Here is a 21,993-nt window from a genome sequence, read left to right on the forward strand (position 1 = left end):
ATACACTGTACAACTACAATGTTGTACAGCAGATCTCTAGAACTTTCCATCTTACATGACAGAAACTCTTTGCCCACTGAATAGCAACTCCTTATTTCCCCTTCCCCCAAGACCATTCTACTCTGTTTCTGTTGGTGTGCTCTCCTGGGGCTGCACACTCTCCTAGCAGGTGGGCACACTGCAGTGAAGGTTGGTGATGAGGGTTAGGCCAGGGGTGTGCAGGTGTACATGGTGGTGTAGACTGGTGACAAGACAGGGCCTGATCTGGGTCAACAAGCAGCTGCAGCATGTCAGCATGTGCCCCCAGGGGTTCACGCTGTGCTGAGGGAGAAGGAGGGGGAGAGTTCTAAAGATTACAAAGGGACAAACTTCTCTGAACTCCCCTTTGTATTTACCCACTGTGAAATTGTCAACTCAGTAACTATTTAAACAAATTGTTTAATGTCATGGTGAGATCGGAAGGTACCTCGTATTTACTCAACAGATGTTTGTAGAATGTAATTTAGTTGAAATACTTTCCAGTGTAGAGTTCATAAGTCATATAGTTTGACCCCTGAACAATGCAGGGGCAAGCGGGGGACAACCCCTGTGTAGCCAAAAATCCACATATAACTTGACTGTGAGAGTAAGACACAACTCTCAGAATGCTGACAACTCACTTCATTCTATACATATTTTGTTGAAAACATCTAGAATTTTAGTCCCCTTTTTAAAATGAAAACTAACTTAATTTCTTTAAGCTTTGCTACAATATTATCGATTATATAGACTCAAAAAGCTTTACTGCCATCCAGGCCGGAACCCAGGATGGCTATGTTCTTGTCGAGATACGTTGGCCATCATTGCCTCCGTGCCCACCTTAAGCCTCAGCTCTGTGTCAGAAATGCTATCCCTTTGGGAACTACAGCCAAAGAAGAGATGGAAAGGTTCAGGAATAAGAATACTGTTTAAGCCATCCTCTGTCTCCCCATATCACTATCTACAGTCGGTCTCTTCCCATAGTGATGTCTCTTTGCCACCATGGTACTGGTGTGGCCTTAGGTGTAGGGGTCTCTTTTTGGCTTGTCAGCCCTGTTGGTCCCTGGGAACTTTGAGATTCATTCGGACTGTGTGAAGTTCCTGTGTCTGGGGCCATCACTGATCTACACAGCCAAGTTTGCACTTGTCTTCCCTCTCATGTATCGTATCTGGAATGGAATCTGACACTTGATGTGGGACCTAGGGAAAGGCCTGAAGATTCCCCAGCTGTACCAGTCTGGAGTGGCTGTCTTAGTTCTTATTGTGTTGCCCTCTGTAGGGCTGGCAGCCATGTGAAGAGCTGAAGTTCCTAGCATTGTCTTCCTACAAATGATTCACTGACCTATCTTCCTGTTTGTTACTCTCTTCTCCAGCCAGGGTAGAGTTCTCCTGATTGATTTATTATTTGTGTTTGCATATCCCCTTGGAGCTCAGTAGTAGTAAAGGACCTTATAGAACCATAGCAATAGAAAAAGGTCCAGTTTCCCCTTTGTTTCTAAAGATGGAATGACTCAGAACTTCCCTTTTCCTGCCCCAAGCTTGCAGCCTACTCTGGGCATAGGAGCCTTCATTCTCTCTTCATAGTGGGGCTTCATTTGTGCAGACAGCCAGCTTCTGGCTCCTTCTTTCTGAGACGGTGGAAACAATGCCGACTCTGTGGCCTGTGCTGTGGGGACTGGGTGTGGGGCTCCCAAATTGTTTCTTGTGGTTGACTTCAAGTTTCATAGGATTGTGGTCCAAAAGTGTGCATGGTATGACCTCAGTCTTTTTGTACTGGTTGAGGCCTGATTTGTGACCCAGTGTGTGATCTATTCTGGAGAATATTCCATGTGCACTCAAAAAGAATGTGTATTCTGCTGCTTTAGGATGAAATGCTCTGAACATATCTGGTAAGTCCATCTGGTCCAGTGTGTCATTCATGGCCCTTGTTTCCTTGTTGATCTTCTGCTTAGATGATCGGCCCATTGCAGTGAAGCGGGTGTTAAAGTCCTCTACTATTATTGTATTATTATCTATGAGTTTCTTTAGATTGGTAGTAATTGTTTTATATAATTGTTTTATATATTTGGTTGCTCTCAAGTTGGGGGCATAATTCCACATAACAGTGAGATCATACGATAATTGTCTTTCTCTGATTGAATTATTTCACTTAGCATCATACTCTCCAGTTCCTTCCACGTCGTTGCAAATGGCAAGATTTCATTTTTTGATGGCTGCATAATATTCCTGTGTGTGTGTGTGTGTGTGTGTGTGTGTGTGTGTGTGTGTGTGTGTGTATACCCCACGTCTTCTTTGGGTAAAGTATTCTTGACTGCATATTTTCCCCATTTAGCACGTTGAATATATCATGCCACTTTTTTCTGACCTTCCAAGTTTCTATGGATAGATCTGCTGCTAACCTTATGTGTCTACTACCCTTATAGGTTAAGGACCTTTTGTCCCTAGCTGCCTTCAGAATTCTCTTTATCTTTGTATTTTGCAAGTTTCACTCTGATATGTCTCAATGTTGACCTGTTGTTTTTTTTTTTTTAAGTTTTTTTTTTTTAGGGCGCCTGGGTGGCTCAGTTGGTTAAGCGACTGCCTTCGGCTCAGGTCATGATCCTGGAGTCCCGGGATCGAGTCCCGCATCGGGCTCCCTGCTCAGTGGGGAGTCTGCTTCTCCCTCTGACCCTCCCTCCTCTCATGTGCTCTCTCTCTCTCATTCTCTCTCTCTCAAATAAATAAAATCTTTAAAAAAAAAAGTTGTTTTTTTTTAATTTGAGAAAGCATAAGCTGGGGCGGGGGAGGAGCAGAGAGAGAGGGAGAAGCAGACTCCCCACTGAGCATGGAGCCCAACGTGGTGCTCCAACCCAGGACCCCGGGATCATGACTGAGCCAAAGGTAGACGCTTAACTGATTGAGCCACCCAGGCGCCCCTGTGTTGACCTATATTTGTTGAATTTGAGGGTAGTTCTCTGTGCCTCTTGGACTTGAATGCCTGCTTCCTTTCCCAGGTTAGGGAAGTTCTCAGCTGTAATTTGTTCAAATAAACCTTTTGCCCCTTAGCCCACTCTTCTTCTGGGATTCCTATGATATGGATATTGTGCTCTGTGGAATCCCTAAGTTCCTTAAGTCTATATTGTGATCTCATAGTTTTTCCCTCTTCTTTTCAGCTTCATTATTTTCCATAACTTTTATCTTCTGTCTTTATCACCTATTTGATCCTCTGCTTCTTCCATCCTTATTGTGATTATATCTAGTCAGTTTTGCATCTCAGTTATAGCATTTTTTATTTTGGCCTGACTAGTTTTTACATCTTTTATCTCTACAGCCAGTGTTTCTCTGGTGTCTTCTGTTCTTTCAGGCCCAGCTAGTATTTTTAGGACTGTTGTTCTAAATTCTTGCTCAGATATATTGCTTCTATCTGTTTTGAGCAAATCCCTGGCTGAGATTTTTTTCTTGATCTTTCTTTTGGGGAAAATTCCTCTGTTTTGTCATCATGTCTAAGTTTCTGTCTTTTGTGTATTATGAAAACTTACTGTGTTTCCTGCTCCTGAGAGTAATGCTATATTAAGAAAGGGTCATACACTGTCCAGGGCCTGGAGTTTCAGGAAGTCTTTCTAGTGTATGCCGTGTGCACTCTGCTATCAGGTTTTGGCTGTACTTTCCCAACGGTCAGTTCTCTACAGAGTTCCCCCTTCCTGGCAGTGAGGAGTGTTTGGACTTTTAACTAGGGTGCTTTGATCTGTTTGTTGTACGATAAGCCTCGCATCTGCCATGTTCTCTCCCTCCAACTGTGCAGATTGTTTTCTTTATCCTCAGATCAATTTCATAGTTGTTGAAAATGATTTAACGTTGATCTAGCTGTGTTTGAGGGATGAGGCAAGCTTAGGGTCCCTTTACTGCTCCACCATATTAACACCTCTCTGAAGGCACAGTTTTTATATCTCCAGTGTTAAACTTATTTTAACATTTTCTCTGTTTTCTTGATGTTAGCTTCTTCAGGGGTTAGTGTTCTGATTTTTAAGTGTGATGTTATGCCTTGTTGGATTTCGTCAAATATCTTTTTCTCCATTTTTTAAAAAATTTAAATTCAATTAACATGTAATGTATTATAGGTTTCAGAGGTAGAGCTCAGTGATTCATCAGTCATATATAATACCCAGTGCTCACTACATGACGTGCCCTCCTTAATGTCTATCTGCCAGTTACCCCATCCTCCCACCTCCCTCCCCTCCAGCAACCCTCAGTTTGTTTCCTATGATTAAGAGTCTCTTGGGCGCCTGGGTGGCTCAGTTGGTTAAGCGACTGCCTTCGGCTCAGGTCATGATCCTGGAGTCCTGGGATCGAGTCCCGCATCGGGCTCCCTGCTCAGCAGGGAGTCTGCTTCTCCCTCTGACCCTACCCCCTCTTGGGTTCTCTCTCTCTCACTCTCTCTCTCTCTCAAATAAATAAATAAAAATCTTTTTAAAAAAAAGTCTCTTACAGTTTGTCTCCCTCTCTGACTTTGTCTTGTTTTATTTTTCCTCTCTTCCCCTATGATGCTCTGTTTGTTTCTTGAATTCCACATATGAGTGAGATCATATGAGAATTGTCTTTTCTCTGATTGACTTATTTCACTTAGCATAATACCCTCTAGTTCCATCCACGTCATTCCAAGTGACAAGATTTCATTTTTCTGATGACTGAGTAGTATTCCATTGTGTATATACACCACATCTTCTTTATACATTCATCTCTTGATGGACATCTGGGCTCGTTCCATAGTTTGGCTAATGTGGACATTGCTGCTATAAACATTGGGGTGCTACATCTGTATCTTTGGGGTAAATACCCAGTAGTGCTATTGCTGGGTCATAGGGTAGCCTTATTTTCAACTTTTGAGGAACCTCCATACTGTTTTCCAGAGTGGCTGGACCAGCTGCATTCCCACCAACAGTGTAAAAGGATTCCCCTTCAAATATCTTTGAGTCTTGAAATTTTGTTCATATCTGTGAGTTCCTAGACACTTTCAAATATTCATAGTATTGAAGCTGGAGTATATTGAGTATATTGAGAAAAAGCAATGTAGGCTCTGGTTATAGGACCCTCACTGGAAATGGATGTGCAGGCGGAAGGATGGGTGATATGCAGCCAAGGGACTTTCTACTGTTTGAGTGATTTCTCTCCTTGATTTGGTAGATTCCTGGCTCCTATCTACTGTCTGTTGATCCTGCATCCCTCTTGGCAGTTAATTGTGTCAGAACTCCTGACATGGAAAAGGACTTTGTCGAGAGATTTGGGTTATCTCTCCTCTGCTCCAGGGGTGACTAGCTCCCCATATCCTTTTTTACCCTGCCTTCTCCTTTCTTTCTCTTAATTCTGGCCTTTTCGTGGATTTTCTGGGAAAAGGCACTGACAGAGTGCTTCTTTTTTCTGCTCACATAATGACAAATTTTGACATGAGATATTCTCTTTCATCAGTGGTCAGGATCATGAATTCCAGCTCTTTGAAAATCTGATGGCTTTCAATTTTACGATTAAAATATGACCATCTCTGAAGAAGTGTTATTTTTTTAGTTGGGATTGCCACTGAAAACCTAGATATTTATCAATACTGAGGTGACTGGTTTTATTTTAATCTTTATCAGTGGGTCAGAGTCCACTGAAGATAAAACAATTATTTATCCAAAAGTTCAAAACAGTATATGTTTGATGATCAGCTTGCATTAGTATTTATAAAGTTCTTGGATTCCAAGCTTTCAGCTGCATTTAGAGAAAGCACAGCAATGGATCTCTTCATAGTTCTGGTGATAGGTCTTTCTTGTTTGATTCCTTTCTTTCTGTGGAACTGTAACCGTGCCAAAGGGAAGCTGCCGCCTGGCCCCACTCCTCTCCCAATCATTGGAAATGTTCTACAGATAAATACTAAGAACATCAACAAATCCCTAAGCAAGGCAAGTATGATTACTTTCCTTCCAGTTGTTTGCAGTTACAGCCCTATATCTAAATAAAATATGGTCCCAGATGCCATGTTTTAAGGAAGTGGTTTGAACGGGAAGGGTCCCTTGGATACCCAGCCATGACTTTAAGCTGGAAGGCTGCCAGAAGGGAATGAGATCCATGACATGATTGTTGAGATTGCCAAAAGAAGGAATTCTCTGTCCATATTGTGACCAGGTTTCCTTTTTAGTAATTATTTTTTGCTAAACCCTAATGTCAATGAAACTGCTTTCAATTAAAAAAAAAAAAAACATAAAAGTTCTAATGACTTACAGCGTCACAATGTTAAAAGTCTCCTAAAAGCTAACATGGATTTAAGTCTAGGAAATAACTCAAGATTCCATACTTTTCAGTTTCTATTATATTTGCTCGCTGAGTGAGTGAATAACTACTCTATTTCTAGCTATTTAAATAGCAATAGCTCTCTAAATCTTGAAGGAATTGTCTGAAATCTGTCTTCCCTGAGACAGCTGGTGACCAGAACACAGCCTCTGGAAGCTCCTTTCTGTGTTTTGGGCTATGGATTCAAAGAGGTTTTGTCAGCACCCCAGCTCATCCACTTGTAAACTCACAGCATTGGGCAAATTTAAAAAATCTCTCTGAGCCTTAACTTCCATTTCTTTAAAATGTGAATAATAATTGTATTTTGCACATGGTCCTTGAGTATATCATATATTGATCAAGTTACTGAATGCCTACTTTGTATTAGGCACTCTGTTAGATGCTGGGGCTTTTCAATGGTGAATGAAAAAAAAAAAAAGACCCGAGCATTATGGAATTTATAGTCTAGAGGGCAGGGCATGTATTTGTAAAGTAATCATGCAAATGAGTGTATGATTACAAACCATGTAACGGGCACAGTAGCAAGAGGACATGCAGCTTGGAGGAGCAGGGATGGGAGGAACAGTCAACAAAGGGTTCTCCGAGGAAGTGCAGCTGGAGCTGAGATCTAAAGAATGATCAAGCATTAAGCACACAAAATACAGATATAAGTTTGTTCCAGGCTGTTTCAGTCTGGAGGAGAATTACTTGTTGGTGTCTCTGAAAGGACCAATTTGCTTATAGACCAGAGAGTAAATAAAAACATGGTGTGGGATGAGATTGGAGAAGTAAGTAGGGGCCAGAGCATGCAGGTCTTTCAAGGCTTTTAAGAATATCGGTTTTTAGGTGTGCCTGGGTAGCTCAGTTGTTTAAACACCCGACTTTTGATCTCAGCTCAGGTCTTGATCTCAGGTTGTGAGTTCAAGCCCTGTGTTGGGCTCCATGCTGGGTTTGGAGCCTAGTTAAGAAAAAATATATTGATCTTTTGCCTAAGAGCAATGTGATGCCATTAATGTGCTTAAAAAGGACTCTCATGTTAGCATTTGCCTTGTGAAAACATCACTCTGGTTGCTTTATGGAGAGTGAATTGTAAGGTAGCAGGAGGACTGAAACCTTGGATAAGTTGAAAGTGTGTATGTCCTACATCATTTAGAATACCAAGTAATTGGCCATCACAGAAAGATCCCAATAACACAATGGCTTAAAGAAGACAGGAGCTTATTTCTGTCTTACAGAATGATATAGAGGTGAGTGCTATTGGGCTGCCTGTCTTCCCTGAGGTCATCCAGAGAACCAGGTTTTCTCAGTCTTGTAGTTTATCATCCTGGGTGCCTAGGCTATTGTTCTCATATGCAGGGACACAGTGGGGCTATGTCCAGCTGTCATTTCAGTCCTTGGGTAGGGGCAGGGATGGAGGGCATGCATTTACCATTTATGCAGTCATGTAGGATTTGCACACATCATTTTTGTTGACAGCAGTTCTTGCGAGCTTAGTCACATGGCCACACAGGGAAGCTGGGAAATGTCAGTGACTACATTGCCAGGTTCCTATGTATTACTAAAATCTCGAGATCTCTGGTGCTAAAAAGATGTGGGGGGTGGATAATGAGGGATGATTGTGAGAATCTACACAGGGGGCAAGAGAAGGAACATCCTTTAAACAGGATGAGAAACATATCATTTATTGTAACTATAGGAAGGAAGGAAAAATTTGGTGCAATTATAGGTTTGGCAGATAAAAGTTAATAAAATAATATGAATGAAATCCATAATACACTCCCTGTCACATAGTAGGAACTGAATAAATGATAAACTGTTGATGATGATAATAGTAGCAATGTTACTAACAATGTAATGATAATTACTACTTAATGTAATTTATTAAATTACCAGCTCTAGAAGTTGAAATCTTTTATACTGGGTACGTGAATATTAAAATGTCTCTTTGGTAAGATTAAAACTATTTACCTCACTTATCTGCATTCGTAGTTTTGAAATTCTACTCTTGTACCTCCTGTTCCTTTCCCAGCTAGCAGAGCGTTACGGCCCTGTGTTCACTGTGTATCTTGGCATGAAGCCCACTGTGGTGTTATATGGCTATGAAGCGATAAAGGAAGCTCTGATTGATCGGAGTGAGGAGTTTTCTGACAGAAGCTGTTTCCCAGTGGTGGACTGGATCGCCCGGGGAGTAGGTATGCCTCAATTTGGAGAATGTATGTGGGTGTGTAAGCTGCAAAGACTCCAAACAGGCTAAGGGACAGAGAAATTGTAAGTATTTAGAGAAATTTATTTAGAGAAAACAGCATAATTCCAACATTTTTCTATAAAGGATCATTAATCCATATTGTAGATAATGAAGGGGACACACAGTGTCTCCGTGAAACACTAGATGCAATGAAAGCAAATCATCTGTTAACATTCTATGAATTTGTGTTCACTTTAAGTTATGGCCAGTTAAGATAATGTTCGTTTCAGTTAAGATAATAAGAGACTGAGAGAAAAGAGAAGGGAGGAAAATGACTCAGTTATCCTAGTCACCAAACATTCTGCTTTCTGGCCTGAGTCATGGTTGCCAAGAGACTATTTTAGGGAAGTCCCATAGTGTGCATGGAGCCAACATAGGTTTGAAATATTTCCAGCCTTGTCTTCAGTCTTTTACCCTTCTAAAAAAAAGTACAAGAAATATTTGAATCCAATGGAATACAAAGCATAAAGCACAAATATGCTCCGAGAAGATGATTATGGACAAATGCATGATGAGTACATATGGATTGCAAGTGATCCTAGAAAAAGCTTTTGAAACTAAAGTACTTAAACTGTCTTCCTTTTGTTTTGGAGCTGGCCTTAAGCTGTCCAGTACTCTGGTGGGTCACTGGGTTTCTGCAAAAAGAGATAAGGCCTGAATGGGGCCACTTCCTCCTCTACATCGGTCTTTAAAATCTTTATGGACAAGTTTCCTGAGAATTACTTTTTCTCCTGATCTTGTCCTGGCTCCGGAAGTCTGATTGAACTTCCTTGGTGTTAAGACCATATTTCATGGAAAAGATTTAACAAACAGGGGAAATGGGAAAATGAGGAGGAGTAGATTTTCAGGAACTTCTTTCCAGTGCACAAGTGCTCTCTCCTTCTCTTGAGAATCGACTCTGTTTGTTGCCTCCCCTACAGTTCATTCACAATGTACAAAAACCAGCCCTGAAAATGTCACCTACACTTGGACTCACCATGATTCATTACCAGTGTGATCACAGAGCAAGCATTTTGCCTCCATGATCATCAGTAAAATGGGGACCAAAACACTTGGTTCACAGAGTTATCCTGAGGTTTGAAGGAGCTAACAGATGAAGAAGAGTTGGGTAATATGTCAAAGCCAGAGTCTTGACAGATACGAGGCTGGGTTAACAGGAGGTGGGTGAAGCAGGACTCATTGGAAATTCCTGTGGCTGACACCACTCTATTTACATCCCTGCTTAAGTGTGATTATTATTTTCTGAGATAAAGACTCTCAGCTGGAATTCATCGTAACGGAGGTCATTCTCTCTCTCTCTCTCTCTCTTTGTCTTTCTGATAGGAATTATTTTCAGCAATGGAGAAAAATGGAAGCTAACCCGACATTTTTCCCTCACGATTTTGCGGATTATGGGGGTGGGAAAGAAGACTATTGAAGACAGAATTCAAGAGGAAGCCTTATGTCTGGTGGAAGCGTTAAAAAAAACCAATGGTGTGTATTTCTTTATGTATTTAACAGTACTAGTTTGGGAGGACCAAATGCTATTTCAGATAGGCTACAGCGAGATCTGATGGCTCAAGCACAATAGAAGTTGCTTTTTTGCTCACATGACAGTAATAAGAGGTGAAGTGGTTGGCATAACAGCCTTCTCAGGCTCTAGGTTGATAGGAACCCTGATGTCTTTCTTCAACACGTGTCTTCCTGTGCCACTCATAATTCATCTCTTTGCATGGTAGCAGAAGGAGCAAAGAACAAAGAAAAGAGCAAACTGTGTTTTCAGTAGGCCAGGTATGTCAATGGCACACCAAACTTCTTTCATTTTTTTTTTAAAGATTTTATTTATTTATTTGAGAGAGAGAGAATGAGAGATAGAGAGCACGAGAGGGAAGAGGGTCAGAGGGAGAAGCAGACTCCCCGCCGAGCAGGGAGCCCGATGCGGGACTCGATCCCGGGACTCCAGGACCATGACCTGAGCCGAAGGCAGTCGCTTAACCAACTGAGCCACCCAGGCGCCCCCAAACTTCTTTCATATTCCATGGGCTCTAACTCAGTCGCAGGGCCACACCAACTCTAAGGGGCACTGGGAAATGTGGTTATCTGCATGCAGAGGAAAATGGGGAGAACATGGATTTTGGTAATGAACTAGTAGTTTTGGCCATAATACCTTGAAAAATGAAGTAATGTCCCTAGTAAACTTCTTGAGAACACTACAAACATTTCAGTATAAATGTATGTCAAGTCATTATGCTGGGCACTTTAAACTTACACAGTGCTGTCAATCTCATATTAGTAAAACTGGGGGCAGGGGGGGGCGGAGCACTGGTGCTTCAGTGGTAGGATTCACACCAAACCCTTCTCAGTGCTTAGGGCTGCATTATGGCTCACCTGGAGGAGTATGGGTGTGAATGGAGGGCGCTTCAGTAGCACGAGTTGGCTCTGTGTATTTGTGTGTATGCACAGGCAGGACTGGGAGGGGAGGTGGAAGAGAAAGGGAGTGGGAAGGAGACTTGGCAGGAAAGGCGTAAGATCAGGATCGTCAGATAGATGTGGTTTTTTGAACCTCGATATTTAAATATTTTACAACTAAATAATGCTGTTTTATATATGGTGAATTTCCATTGTGTTTCATATATATATATATATATATATATACACACACACACACATATATATATATTTTAGAGAGAGTGGTGGGGAGAGGCAGAGGGAGAGAGAGAATCTTAAGCAGACTCCACATTCAACACGGAGGCTGATGCAGGGCTCGATCTCACGACCCTGAGATCATGACCTGAGCTGAAACCAAGAGTCAGATGCTTAACCACCTGAGCCACCCAGGTGCCCCTGGCGTTGTGTTTTTTAACCCATGTTAAGTATTGTCCAGACAGCTTGTCCTCACCTTTTTTTCTTTTGCTGCTATTAATATAAAAAATGTAATTATTACAAATACTTGCATGATTCTTGTTTCTTCCTTGGAATAAGTTGTGACAGTAGAGTGGCAATCAATATCATTTGGACTTTTGATGTATATTATTACAGAGGAATGGGTGGGAGACCTGGCAGAAGAAGGGATATAAACGTATATAGTTTTGTAAACTTCCAATTTAATATATTAAATACTTTCACGTGTTTAATTTTTGTTCATCAAGAACATTATTGGGGCGCCTGGGTGGCTCAGTCATTAAGCGTCTGCCTTCGGCTCAGGTCATGATCCCAGGGCCCTGGGATTGAGGCCCGCATCGGGCTCCCTGCTCGGCGGGAAGCCTGCTTCTCCCTCTCCCACTCCTCCTGCTTGTGTTCCCTCTCTCGCTGTGTCTCTCTCTGTCAAATAAATAAATAAAATCTTAAAAAAAATTATTAACAGACTACTACAGTATTCCATTATTTGGATGCTCCTGACCTACCCTCACCCAGATTCTGCCTAATCCCACCAAGCTATGGGGCCCCAGACTCTTGGGTAACCCATTTCACCACTGGGTAATTCTGACCATTGAAAGGTTCTTTTACATGTTGAGCAGAACATTTTTCCTTATAACTTCTACTTTTTGATCCCTGCTAAGTTATTTTTTTCCTTTTGGAGTTATAGTGATGTAACAGTCACCTCACAGAGACAAGATGTACCTCCCATCCCAACTTTGGTTTCAATGTTGAGAGTGATTGTACCACACACACTCGATTTGGATGTAAAAAGTTTGTGACTCACGAAATGAGCCTTTCTGTGGAGGGTGGGGGTGGGGCACTGGTTCCTAAGCAGATAAAGAAGCAGCTCGAATGTGCCTGGGTGGCTCAATTGGTTAAGCTTCTGCCTTTGGCTCAGGTCATGATCCCAGGGTCCTGGGATGGAGCCCTGTGTTGAGCTCCCTGCTCAGCAGGGAGTCTGCTTGTACCTCTCTCTCTGCCCCTCACCCTCCTCCTCTCTCTCTCTCAAATAAATAAAATCTTAAAAAAAAAACAAAAAAACCAAAAAAACAGCGGCGCCTGGGTGGCTCAGTCATTAAGTGTCTGCCTTCGGCTCAGGTCATGATCCCAGGGTCCTGGGATCGAGTCCCGCATCGGGCTCCCTGCTCAGCGGAGAGCCTGCTTCTCCCTCTCCCTCTGCTGCTGCTCCCCCTGCTTGTGCTCTCTCTCTCTCTCACTATTTCTCTCTCTGTGTCAAATAAATAAATAAAATCTTTAAAAAAAGATATTTTTATATGACCTCCTTCTTGTGAATTATCTTGTGGCTCTTATTTGGAGAATAATGTAAATAGAATACGTGGGGGAAATTAATAAATGGACTGGATTAGATAGCTTCATTTGGGGAAACAATAAATTATAGGCATGTGGAGTTTACAGTGATGATGACATGTCCAGGGATTTCCTATACCTAAAAGACTCCCAGCAGTCAACCCTTCTCAATCATTTTAAAACAGTCAACTTAAGATTTATATGAAAATTGTGCTCTAACTTTTAACTTGTTTTAGCATCTCCCTGTGATCCTACGTTGCTTCTGGGCTGTGTTCCGTGCAATGTCATCTGCTCCATTATTTTCCAGAATCGTTTTGAGTATGATGATAAAACATTCTTAACCTTGTTGGAATATTTTCATGAAAACTTCCTAATTTCAAGCAGCTCCTGGATACAGGTAAGGTCAAGTTTCTCTGAAATGGGAAATAATTTTCTAACTAATCTATTGTTCATGCTTACCTCATCCCTTTGTCCTGTTTCCAAGTGGCTACAGTTACGTTTATCAAACTATCATTTGCAACCAATTAGTGAGTTATCAAATCAATTTAATGTATTGAAATGAAGTTTAAAACATGAAATATAGTGGGGTGCCTGGATGGCTCATGCACCACTCATATGACTGGTGATTTCGGCTCAGGTCATGATCCCCTCCCCCCCCCGCCCGATGAGGGGATCGAGCCCCTCATCAGGGTCCCTGCTCAGCAGGGAGTCTGCTTGAGATTCTCTCTTACCCTCTCCCTCTTCCCCTCCCCACTGTGCTCACTCGCTCTCTGTCCCTCTCTCTATAATAAATCTTTAAAAGCTTATTTTAAAAACCATGAAATATAGTAATGGAGAAATGTGGTATAGTGCATCAATTATAGCAAGGTATTTTTTTGAGAAACCATTTTATATCCATAGATGAAGAGGGTGATGATGTAAAATGTATTTTTTACTATAGCACACTGTCAGAAAACCTATGTTGTATGATCATTAAGAACTTAATGTGGACCATAAGGTCATGATGTGTTCCACCTGGAAAGGACTCTAGAGAACAAGGAGTCTACTCATTTTTTGGAACAGGAAACTATCACCCAGAGATATTAAGCATATTTTCCAAAGACAAAGAAATCCTAGCCAAGACAAGGAATGAGCAAGACCTAGAGTCTAGATTTCTCTGTTCTCTCTGTAGTTTGATACAAACTACTGGCCTGAAAATTGCTTCAGTGCCTATCAAGGGCACTAAGTCATGAGGTGCTATCTAAAGTAGAGTCAGTAAATTCTAGGACTGGCCTTGGGCAGATGTAAAAGGGCAATATGCATATTCCTGAGGGTATAAAAATCCCTAAATAAGCTAAGTAATGTGGGCATTTCTTTAACTTTTCTGATGTAGTTTCTTCATTACAAAAAAACTTTTTAGGTCACTCTAGAAAAATGTGAAGGTAAACTGGGGTGAACACTACGTTCTAGCTCTATTACTAGACTGATGTCTTACAATGGTTGACTGACCTTTCTGAACCTCAATATTCTCCTTTGGGAAAAGATGGTATGCTCCTGGATTCCTTCATAGAGTTATGGCTAGGAAATAAAGTTAAATGGTTTTGAAATTGCTTTGTGACTTGTGCATACTGTAACTCCAGACATCTTGTCAGTTCCCTCTCCTTCAAATTCCAAGTGTGTTCTAGTGCACGAAGCGTGTCTTACTCACCTTTATCTACTCAGAATATAACTAAGTGTCTGATACATAACATGGGCCCATAAAACTTTGCTGAGTGAATTAATGAATGATTCTTTCCTCTTTCAGCTCTACAATGCTTTCCCTCTTTTAATACACTACCTTCCAGGAAGTCATCATGTGTTATTTAAAAACATTGCTAACCAATTTAAGTTTCTTATGGAAAAAATAAAAGAACACCAAGAATCCCTGGACTTCAGTAACCCTCGGGACTTTATTGACTACTTCCTGATCAAAATAGAAAAGGTATAGTGTGACCCTTTATCTTTGTGGGTGGTGTGATTCGTGGATTAGCTTTGTTCTTCCCAGTGAAACTGGGATATTAAAACAAATGGTCCTTCTGAAAGATGTATTAATTGCTTGTGTAACCTCTTATTTGTGCAAACCATATTGGGTATCTTGAGATATTTCTAAATTCTCACTGAAAATGACTTTGCGGGTTTTACATTTATCGTGTTAAATAAAGCTGGTTCTTTATTTGGGGGCAGATTGAAATACACACACACATTCAAGATTAATGATAACACAACAGATCATCCTTCATCAAAAAAGTTCAGCAATGGGAAGATGTAACAAAATGAGGGGACACAGGAACAGACAGGAATCTGTCTGCAAAGGCACTAGGAAATCTTCACAGATGAGGTAGATTTTGAAGAAACTATAGCTTAGATGAACAGAGACAACAAAGTAGGCCCAGGGAACGAGAAGTGCAAGTGATCAAGAGGGTGGAATTTTCTGAGAGGTAATCTTGATTGTAACTGAGGAACTGGGTGTAATGACTGATGCGTGGGAATAGTGATGCATTTTGTGTGTGGGGGGGTGGTTCTGGAGGCTTGAATGAGAAAATTAGACATTATAAAATAGGCAGTAAATGCTAGAATTGACAGTAGCAGTGAGGACTTGATAAAAATTGTTTCAAAGAAATGGTAGAGAAACTGATCGACTTGAGGGGAATGAGAAAGTGAAGAATCAGAAAGGACCTGTTGGAACTTTATAACTCTGATTATATTTTGACTGTTGGACAGAACCCTAACAACTATCTAACTTGACCTTCAGCTGTAGCACTTACACCAAATAACAATGTCATATTGAGTTAAGTTACCTCTGAGGCTCTTTTATTTATCAAGTAATTGTAACACATCATTTCTAGGAAAAACACAATAAACAGACTGAATTTACCATGGACAACTTGATCATTACCATATGGGATTTGTTTGGTGCAGGAACAGAGACAGTAAGCACCACCCTGAGATATGGACTCCTGATGCTGCTGAAGTACCCAGAGGTCACAGGTATGGTCACAGGTGTTGGGCAGGGTGCAATTCCAGGTAGAAATTGGCAGGTGACACTGACAACTATCCCACTCTTCACCTGCCCAGACAGCGCACAGAAAAAATTTCCTTCATTCGTACATCTTCCCGTCATTGGATGAATTAGATACAAATTAGTTTAGAGTACAAAAAGATAATGAAATATTTAAACAGCAGCAGAGATTTGAAGGGCAGAGCTCACTGTTTCCTCTGCTATGGTGGAATGTCCCTGATCTGCGTTGGGACAGATGCAATAATAAGCAGAGTTGTCTTAGGATCTAGAAGAATTGGCCTTCTACTTTCTCTAAAAGGATATCACTTGATATGCCTTCCATGTCCAGATAAATATATTTTTGTCAGAGGAGCTTTCTACTGAAATGCATTTGCAGTGTAAGGATCGATTCAACAAAAATGACAGTCTTTCTTTATCAAAGAGTCTCAATCCCTAAATAAAAAGGGTTACATACAAATACATTCTTTTCAAATATACCCATTTGGGCATATAAATTCTTCCTCACAAGTATAAATTCTCTTGCAAATACAGCCTTTCCACTTTTCCTCCTCTTTTTTTCTTGAGTGCTCATCCAAGAGGATATTTCCTTCACTACCAGGTCATGTTCTGTGCTTTGGCACATAGAGACACTTTTAATGCAATTAAATCTCAGGAAGCTTATCTCCATGATGTCAGCACTAGATTATTCTTTGTTTAAGGTCCTCCTCCCCTCCCAGTCTAAGTAAGAAGTGCTTTCCAAATGGTGGGATCTAGAAGCACAGCTTCAGAATTCCTTTCCTCTCACACATTGTGGGATCTAATGGCACTGTGTCTCCTTCACGCGACACAGACTCTTTCAGCCAAATAACTTCCCTCTTATTAGACCTATGTTGATTATGACCACAAACACTGTATGACATTTTTTTCCAGACCCGTAAATCTTGTGTACATAGCAAAAGTCCTTTTTGTGTCCTGGTTCCCCATTGCTTCCATGTTCATTTTTTCTTGCATCATATCCATTTATATTTTCCTTTTCTTTTCCCATTTTCATTCCTTACTGGGCCATTCTCTACGCATTCTGATTTTATAAGTCAGTTCCTAACCACTTTACATAATCACTCTCTTCTAGATAAAAATCCAGCTTCTCAACCTGGAAAGGTGAAGTTTAAAACTTCTCTAAAATTCCTAAGTCTTCCTGACAGCTATCAAACCACAGAGTTATCACATGCTCCCTTACCAAAGACACATTCTTCAGGTAGTAGATCAGCACCATTTGACCAAAGTAGCAACCTGGTACTGGCTATAGTAGACAAACTACAGTGGCTTCAGATTCTGACTTTACTAGTAAGTAGCTGTGTGACCTCAGACTCATGACTGCCTCTCCGCATATCTTGCTTGGTCCGTCATCTGTTTAGGAGAGATGATACTTCCTAACATTCACAGAATCTTTCCCTCATAGGAGAAAGTTAATAAATGTTTGTTTTAACTAATGAATAGTTCTACTAAAACTGCATATTTTTTACAGAATACATTTTGCAAATAAAGGACAAATATAATTTGCTAATACAAATTACTTTCAGTGATCTTATTCAATTGCTAAGATTGCGGGTTTGGGAATAAGAAGGACCACATAACACCTGGGTGTCCTTAAGAAAGATACTTACTTCTATGGACCTGCTTCCTCATTTTTAAGACAAATAATACCCAACACATAGAACTATTTTGAGGAATTATAAAGTAATGTAATACATTGTACAACGTGCCTGTCATGTTTTGCATTCTAAATAGATGTTAACTTCTGGGTCCTATGTGCTGAGTCAAACATTTTATTCCGTTGTTCTACTTATTAAGCATTTATTGCACTGGGTAGTTCTTACCCTCTTGGAACTTAACATTTTTCTTTTAAAGATTTTATTTATTTATTTGACAGAGAGAGACACAGCGAGAGAGGGAACACAAGCAGGGGGAGTGGGAGAGGGAGAAGCAGGCTTCCCGCCGAGCAGGGAGCCCGATGCGGGGCTCGATCCCAGGACCCTGGGATCATGACCTGAGCCGAAGGCAGATGCTTAACCGACTGAGCCACCCAGGTGCCCCTGGAACTTAACATTTTTAAAAAAATATTTATGGGGCCTGGGTGGCTCAGTCGGTTAAGCGTCTGTCTTTGGCTCGGGTCATGATCCCAGAGTCCTGGGATCGAGTCCCGTGTCCGGCTCCCTGCTGGGTGAAGAGCCTGTTTTCCCTCTGCCTGCTGCTCCCCCTGCTTGTGCTTTCTCCCTTCAAATAAATAAAACCTTAAAAAAATATTTGTTTGAGAGAGAGAGCAACACAGAGAGCATGAGGGGGTGAAGGGCAGAGGAAGAAGCAGGGAGCCCGATGTGGGGTTCAATCCCCAGACTCCGGGATCATCACCTGAGTCCAAGGCAGACATTTATCAGACTGAGCCACCCAGGCACCCGGAACTTACATATTTAAAACAAAAACTGGCATACACAAAGTGGTCAAACAGCATGGTCTATGGTGAGCTTTCAAGACCCCAGATCCCTGAGTTTATCAAACAAAGTACTCAAAATAGAGAATCAAAGTTGAATTTCATGGTACAATTATGTTTTATATGTACATATATTTAAGTCTCTAATGAGATACCAATTTGACTAAGAAACAAATTTCTTTTTTTTTTCTTTCCCTGTGGTAGTAGCCATATATGATTTCCCCCTCTCCCAATTTCCTTCCACAATGGAACCATGATTAAGATCAAATCAAGGGGCACCTGGGTGACTCGGTCAGTTAAGCGTCCAACTCATGGTTTCTGCTCTTGTCATAATCTCAGGGTCGTGAGATTGGGTCTCCCGCCAGGCTCTGCACTCAATTCGGAGTTGGCTTGAGGTACTTTCCTCCTCCCTCTGCCCCTCCCTTCCGACTCTCTCGCTTTAGAATAAATAAATAAAATCTTTCAACAACAACAAAGGTCAAAAAAGGTCAGACCTTTCCATTTCACGTAAATTCTGATTCCTATCCTGCCAGCTAAAGTCCAGGAAGAGATTCGCCGTGTGGTTGGCAGACATCGGAGCCCCTGCATGCAGGACAGGAGCTGCATGCCCTACACAGATGCTGTGGTACACGAGATCCAGAGATACATTAACCTCATCCCCAACAGTCTCCCACGTGCAGTGACTCAGGATATTAAGTTCAGAGAATACCTTATTCCCAAGGTGAGAGATATTTCATCTCTACTACTCCTTAAGAATTTTGCTTTTACTTCTTATTTTTATTTATATATTTTTAGTTTTGAGAGAGAGAGAAAGCAAGGGGGGGGGAGGGGCCGAGGAAGAAGGATAGAGAATCTCAAGCAGGCTCCATGCCCAGCCCAAGCCCATCCAGGGTCTCCATCTCATGACCCTGAGATCCTGACCTGAGCCCAAATCAGGAGTTGGAGGCTTACCTGACTGAGCCATCTAGGTGCCCCCTCCTTAAGAATCCTAGGTTATCAAGCATCACAACAGTAGGATTATAGATTACCTAACCATCTACAGATATGGCACATTCATAGCCCAGGCATCTTACCCTCTGACCACATGCTCCTTTCCTTTTACTTTGTTGATACAATTTTATAAATCATAGTGCTTAGACTCCCACAGGATTTTCTTCACAGTATTCATTGACAAGACCGCTTACTGCCTATGTTTTCTTCTGGGATTTTTGGTTTTAGTTCTTATGTTCAATTATTTAATTCATTTTGAGTTCATTTTTGTGGCTGTTGTAAGTTAGGGTCTGGTTTTTCCAACACCCTTTATTGAAGAGACTGTCTTTTCTTGATTGTATATCTTGGTGCCTTTGTTAGAAATTAATTGGTCTTCTATGCATGGGTTTATTCCTGGGCTCTCTACTCTGTTTCATTTTATGTGTCTGTTTTTATACCAATATCATGCTGTTTTAATGACTGTTGCTTTGTAATACGGCTTGAAATCAGGAAGTGTGATGCCTCCAGCTTTGTTTTTTCTCAAGATTGCTTTGGCTATTTAGGATCCCTTGTCATTCTACAGAAATTTTAGGATAGTTTGTTTCATTTCTGTGAAAATGCCATAGGAATCTTGATAGGGATTACATTGAATCTATAGATGGCTTTGGATGGTGTAGACATTTTAACAATATTAATTTTCTCAAACTGTGGGCACAAAATATCTTTCCATTTATTATATGTCTTCTTCCATTTCTTTTATCAGTGTCATAGTTTCCAGTGTACTGATCTTTTACCTCATTGGTTAAATCTATTACTAGAATTTTTTATACCAATGTGAATGGGATGGTTTTCTTAATTTTTTTTATAGTTTATAATTAATGTGTAGAAATGCAACAGATTTTTATATATTCATTTTTATCCTGAATTCATTTATTCTAACAGTTTGGGTGGAGTCTTTAGGGATTTTTAAAATCTACAATATCATGTCATCTTCAAATAGTGACAATTCTGCTGCTTTTCCTATTTGAGTACCTTTTATTTCTTTTTCTTGCCAAGTGCTTGGACTAGGACTTCTAATACCATGTAGAATAAAAGTCGTGAGAGTGGACATCCTTCTTTTGCTCCTGATCCTAGAGGAAAAGCTGAAGCTTTTCCCCACTGAGGATGATGTTAGCTGTGGACTTATCATATATGGCCTTTATTATGTCAAGGTACATTCCCTCTATATCTACTTTGTTGAGCATTTTTATCATAAATGAATGTTGAATTTTGCCAGATGCTCTTTTCTGCATCTACTGAGATGATCATATGATTTTTAGCCTTCATTTTTTAATGTCTAGCACAATGATTTGGGGATGTGGAACCATCCTTGCATCCCTGGAATAAATCCCGCTTGATTATGGTTTATGATCCTTTTATTGTACTGTTCGATTCAGTTTGCGAAGATTTTGTTGCAAATATGTACACCTTTGTCCATCAGAGATATTGGCCTTTAAGTTTCTTTTCTTGTGGTGTCCTTGTGTGGTTTTAGTATTAGGATTATGCTGCCCTCGCAAAATGAATTTGGAAGTGTTCCCTCCTCTTCTGTTTTATAGTTGAGAAGGATTGGTATTCGTTCCTCTTTAAATGTTTGATAGAATTCACCAGGGAAGCCATATGTCCAGGAATGTTGTCTTTTGAGAGAGGTTTTCTATTTATTTATTTATTTATTTATTTATTTATTTATTTATTTATTTATAAGATTTTTATTTATATACTTGAGAGAGAGAGCAACCAGCAGGAGAAGAGGCAGAGGGAGAGGGATAAGCAGACTCTCTGCTGCGCAGGGAGCGTGATGTGGGGCTCGATCCCAGGACACTGGGATCATTAGCTGAGCTGAAGGCAGGTGCTTAACTGACTAAGCCACCCAGGCGCCCTGAGAGAGTTTTAATTAGTGATTCAATCTGAGTAATTGGTCTGTTCACATTTTCTATTTCTTCATGATTGAGTCTTTGTATGTTGTATGTTTTTAGGAATTTAACCATATCTTCTAGGCTGTCCAATTTTATTTAAAAATTTTATTATTTTGAGAGAGAGAGCACCAGTGCACAGGGGGAGAGTGAGAGGGAGAAGCAGGCTCCCCACTGAGCAGGGAGCCTGATGCAGGGCTCGATCCCAGGACCCTGGGATCATGACCTGAGCCAAAGGCAGATGCTTAACCAACTGAGCCACCCAGGGGCCCCATAGGTTGTCCAATTTTTTGGTGTATAATTGTCCATTATGATCTCTGATGATCTCTTGTATTTCTGTGGTATCACTTGTAATGTCTACTTCATTTCTGATTTTGAGTCCTGTCTTTTTTCTTGGTGAGTCTTGCTAAAGGTTTATCCATTTTGCTTATCTTTCTTTTCAACAAACAAGCTTAGTTTTATTGACCTTTTCTTTTTTTTTTTTTTAAGATTTTATTTATTTATTTGACAGAGAGAGACACAGTGAGAGAGGGAATGCAAGCAGGGGGAGTGGGAGAGGGAGAAGCAGGCTTCCCGCGGAGCAGGGAGCCCGATGCGGGGCTCGATCCCAGGACCCTGGGATCACGACAAGCTGAAGGCAGACCCTTAACGACTGAGCCACCCAGGCGCCCCTCATTGACCTTTTCTATTGTCTTTTTAGTTTCTGTTTCATTTATTTTGACCATGGTATTTGTTATTTCCCTACTTGTCCTAACTTTGGGCTTCGTTTGTTCTTTTTCTAGTTCCTTGAGGCATAAAGTTAGGTTGTTTGAGATTTTTT

At 40.9% G+C, this 21,993-nt stretch overlaps 1 protein-coding gene and 1 pseudogene across 4 annotated transcripts in view; both read left to right on the top strand.

Annotated features, from left to right (window-relative positions):
- Positions 1-21,993, top strand: part of LOC114205474 (cytochrome P450 2C21) — a 41,936-nt gene that overhangs the window by 9,435 nt on the left and 10,508 nt on the right. For 3 of the 4 annotated variants that reach the window (XR_015767149.1, XM_028098978.2, XM_028098980.2), the window contains 6 exons: positions 8,330-8,492; positions 9,869-10,018; positions 12,988-13,148; positions 14,535-14,711; positions 15,616-15,757; positions 18,789-18,976. Coding sequence is in view for 3 of the 4 variants with exons in the window: in XM_028098978.2 (XP_027954779.1) it covers positions 8,330-8,492; positions 9,869-10,018; positions 12,988-13,148; positions 14,535-14,711; positions 15,616-15,757; positions 18,789-18,976 (981 nt within the window). In the remaining variant the exon portion in view is untranslated. Of the gene's footprint in view, positions 1-8,329; positions 8,493-9,465; positions 9,706-9,868; positions 10,019-12,987; positions 13,149-14,534; positions 14,712-15,615; positions 15,758-18,788; positions 18,977-21,993 lie in introns of those variants that run through there. The other variant, XM_028098981.2, reaches the window with a different exon arrangement.
- LOC114205476 (succinate dehydrogenase cytochrome b560 subunit, mitochondrial pseudogene) lies at positions 808-1,314 on the top strand (annotated as a pseudogene).

This window comes from Eumetopias jubatus, unplaced genomic scaffold (assembly GCF_037043125.1).
Source record: "Eumetopias jubatus isolate StellerSeaLion01/CBP00866 unplaced genomic scaffold, mEumJub1_p1.0 scaffold_17, whole genome shotgun sequence".
Taxonomy (NCBI): Eukaryota; Metazoa; Chordata; class Mammalia; order Carnivora; family Otariidae; genus Eumetopias; species Eumetopias jubatus.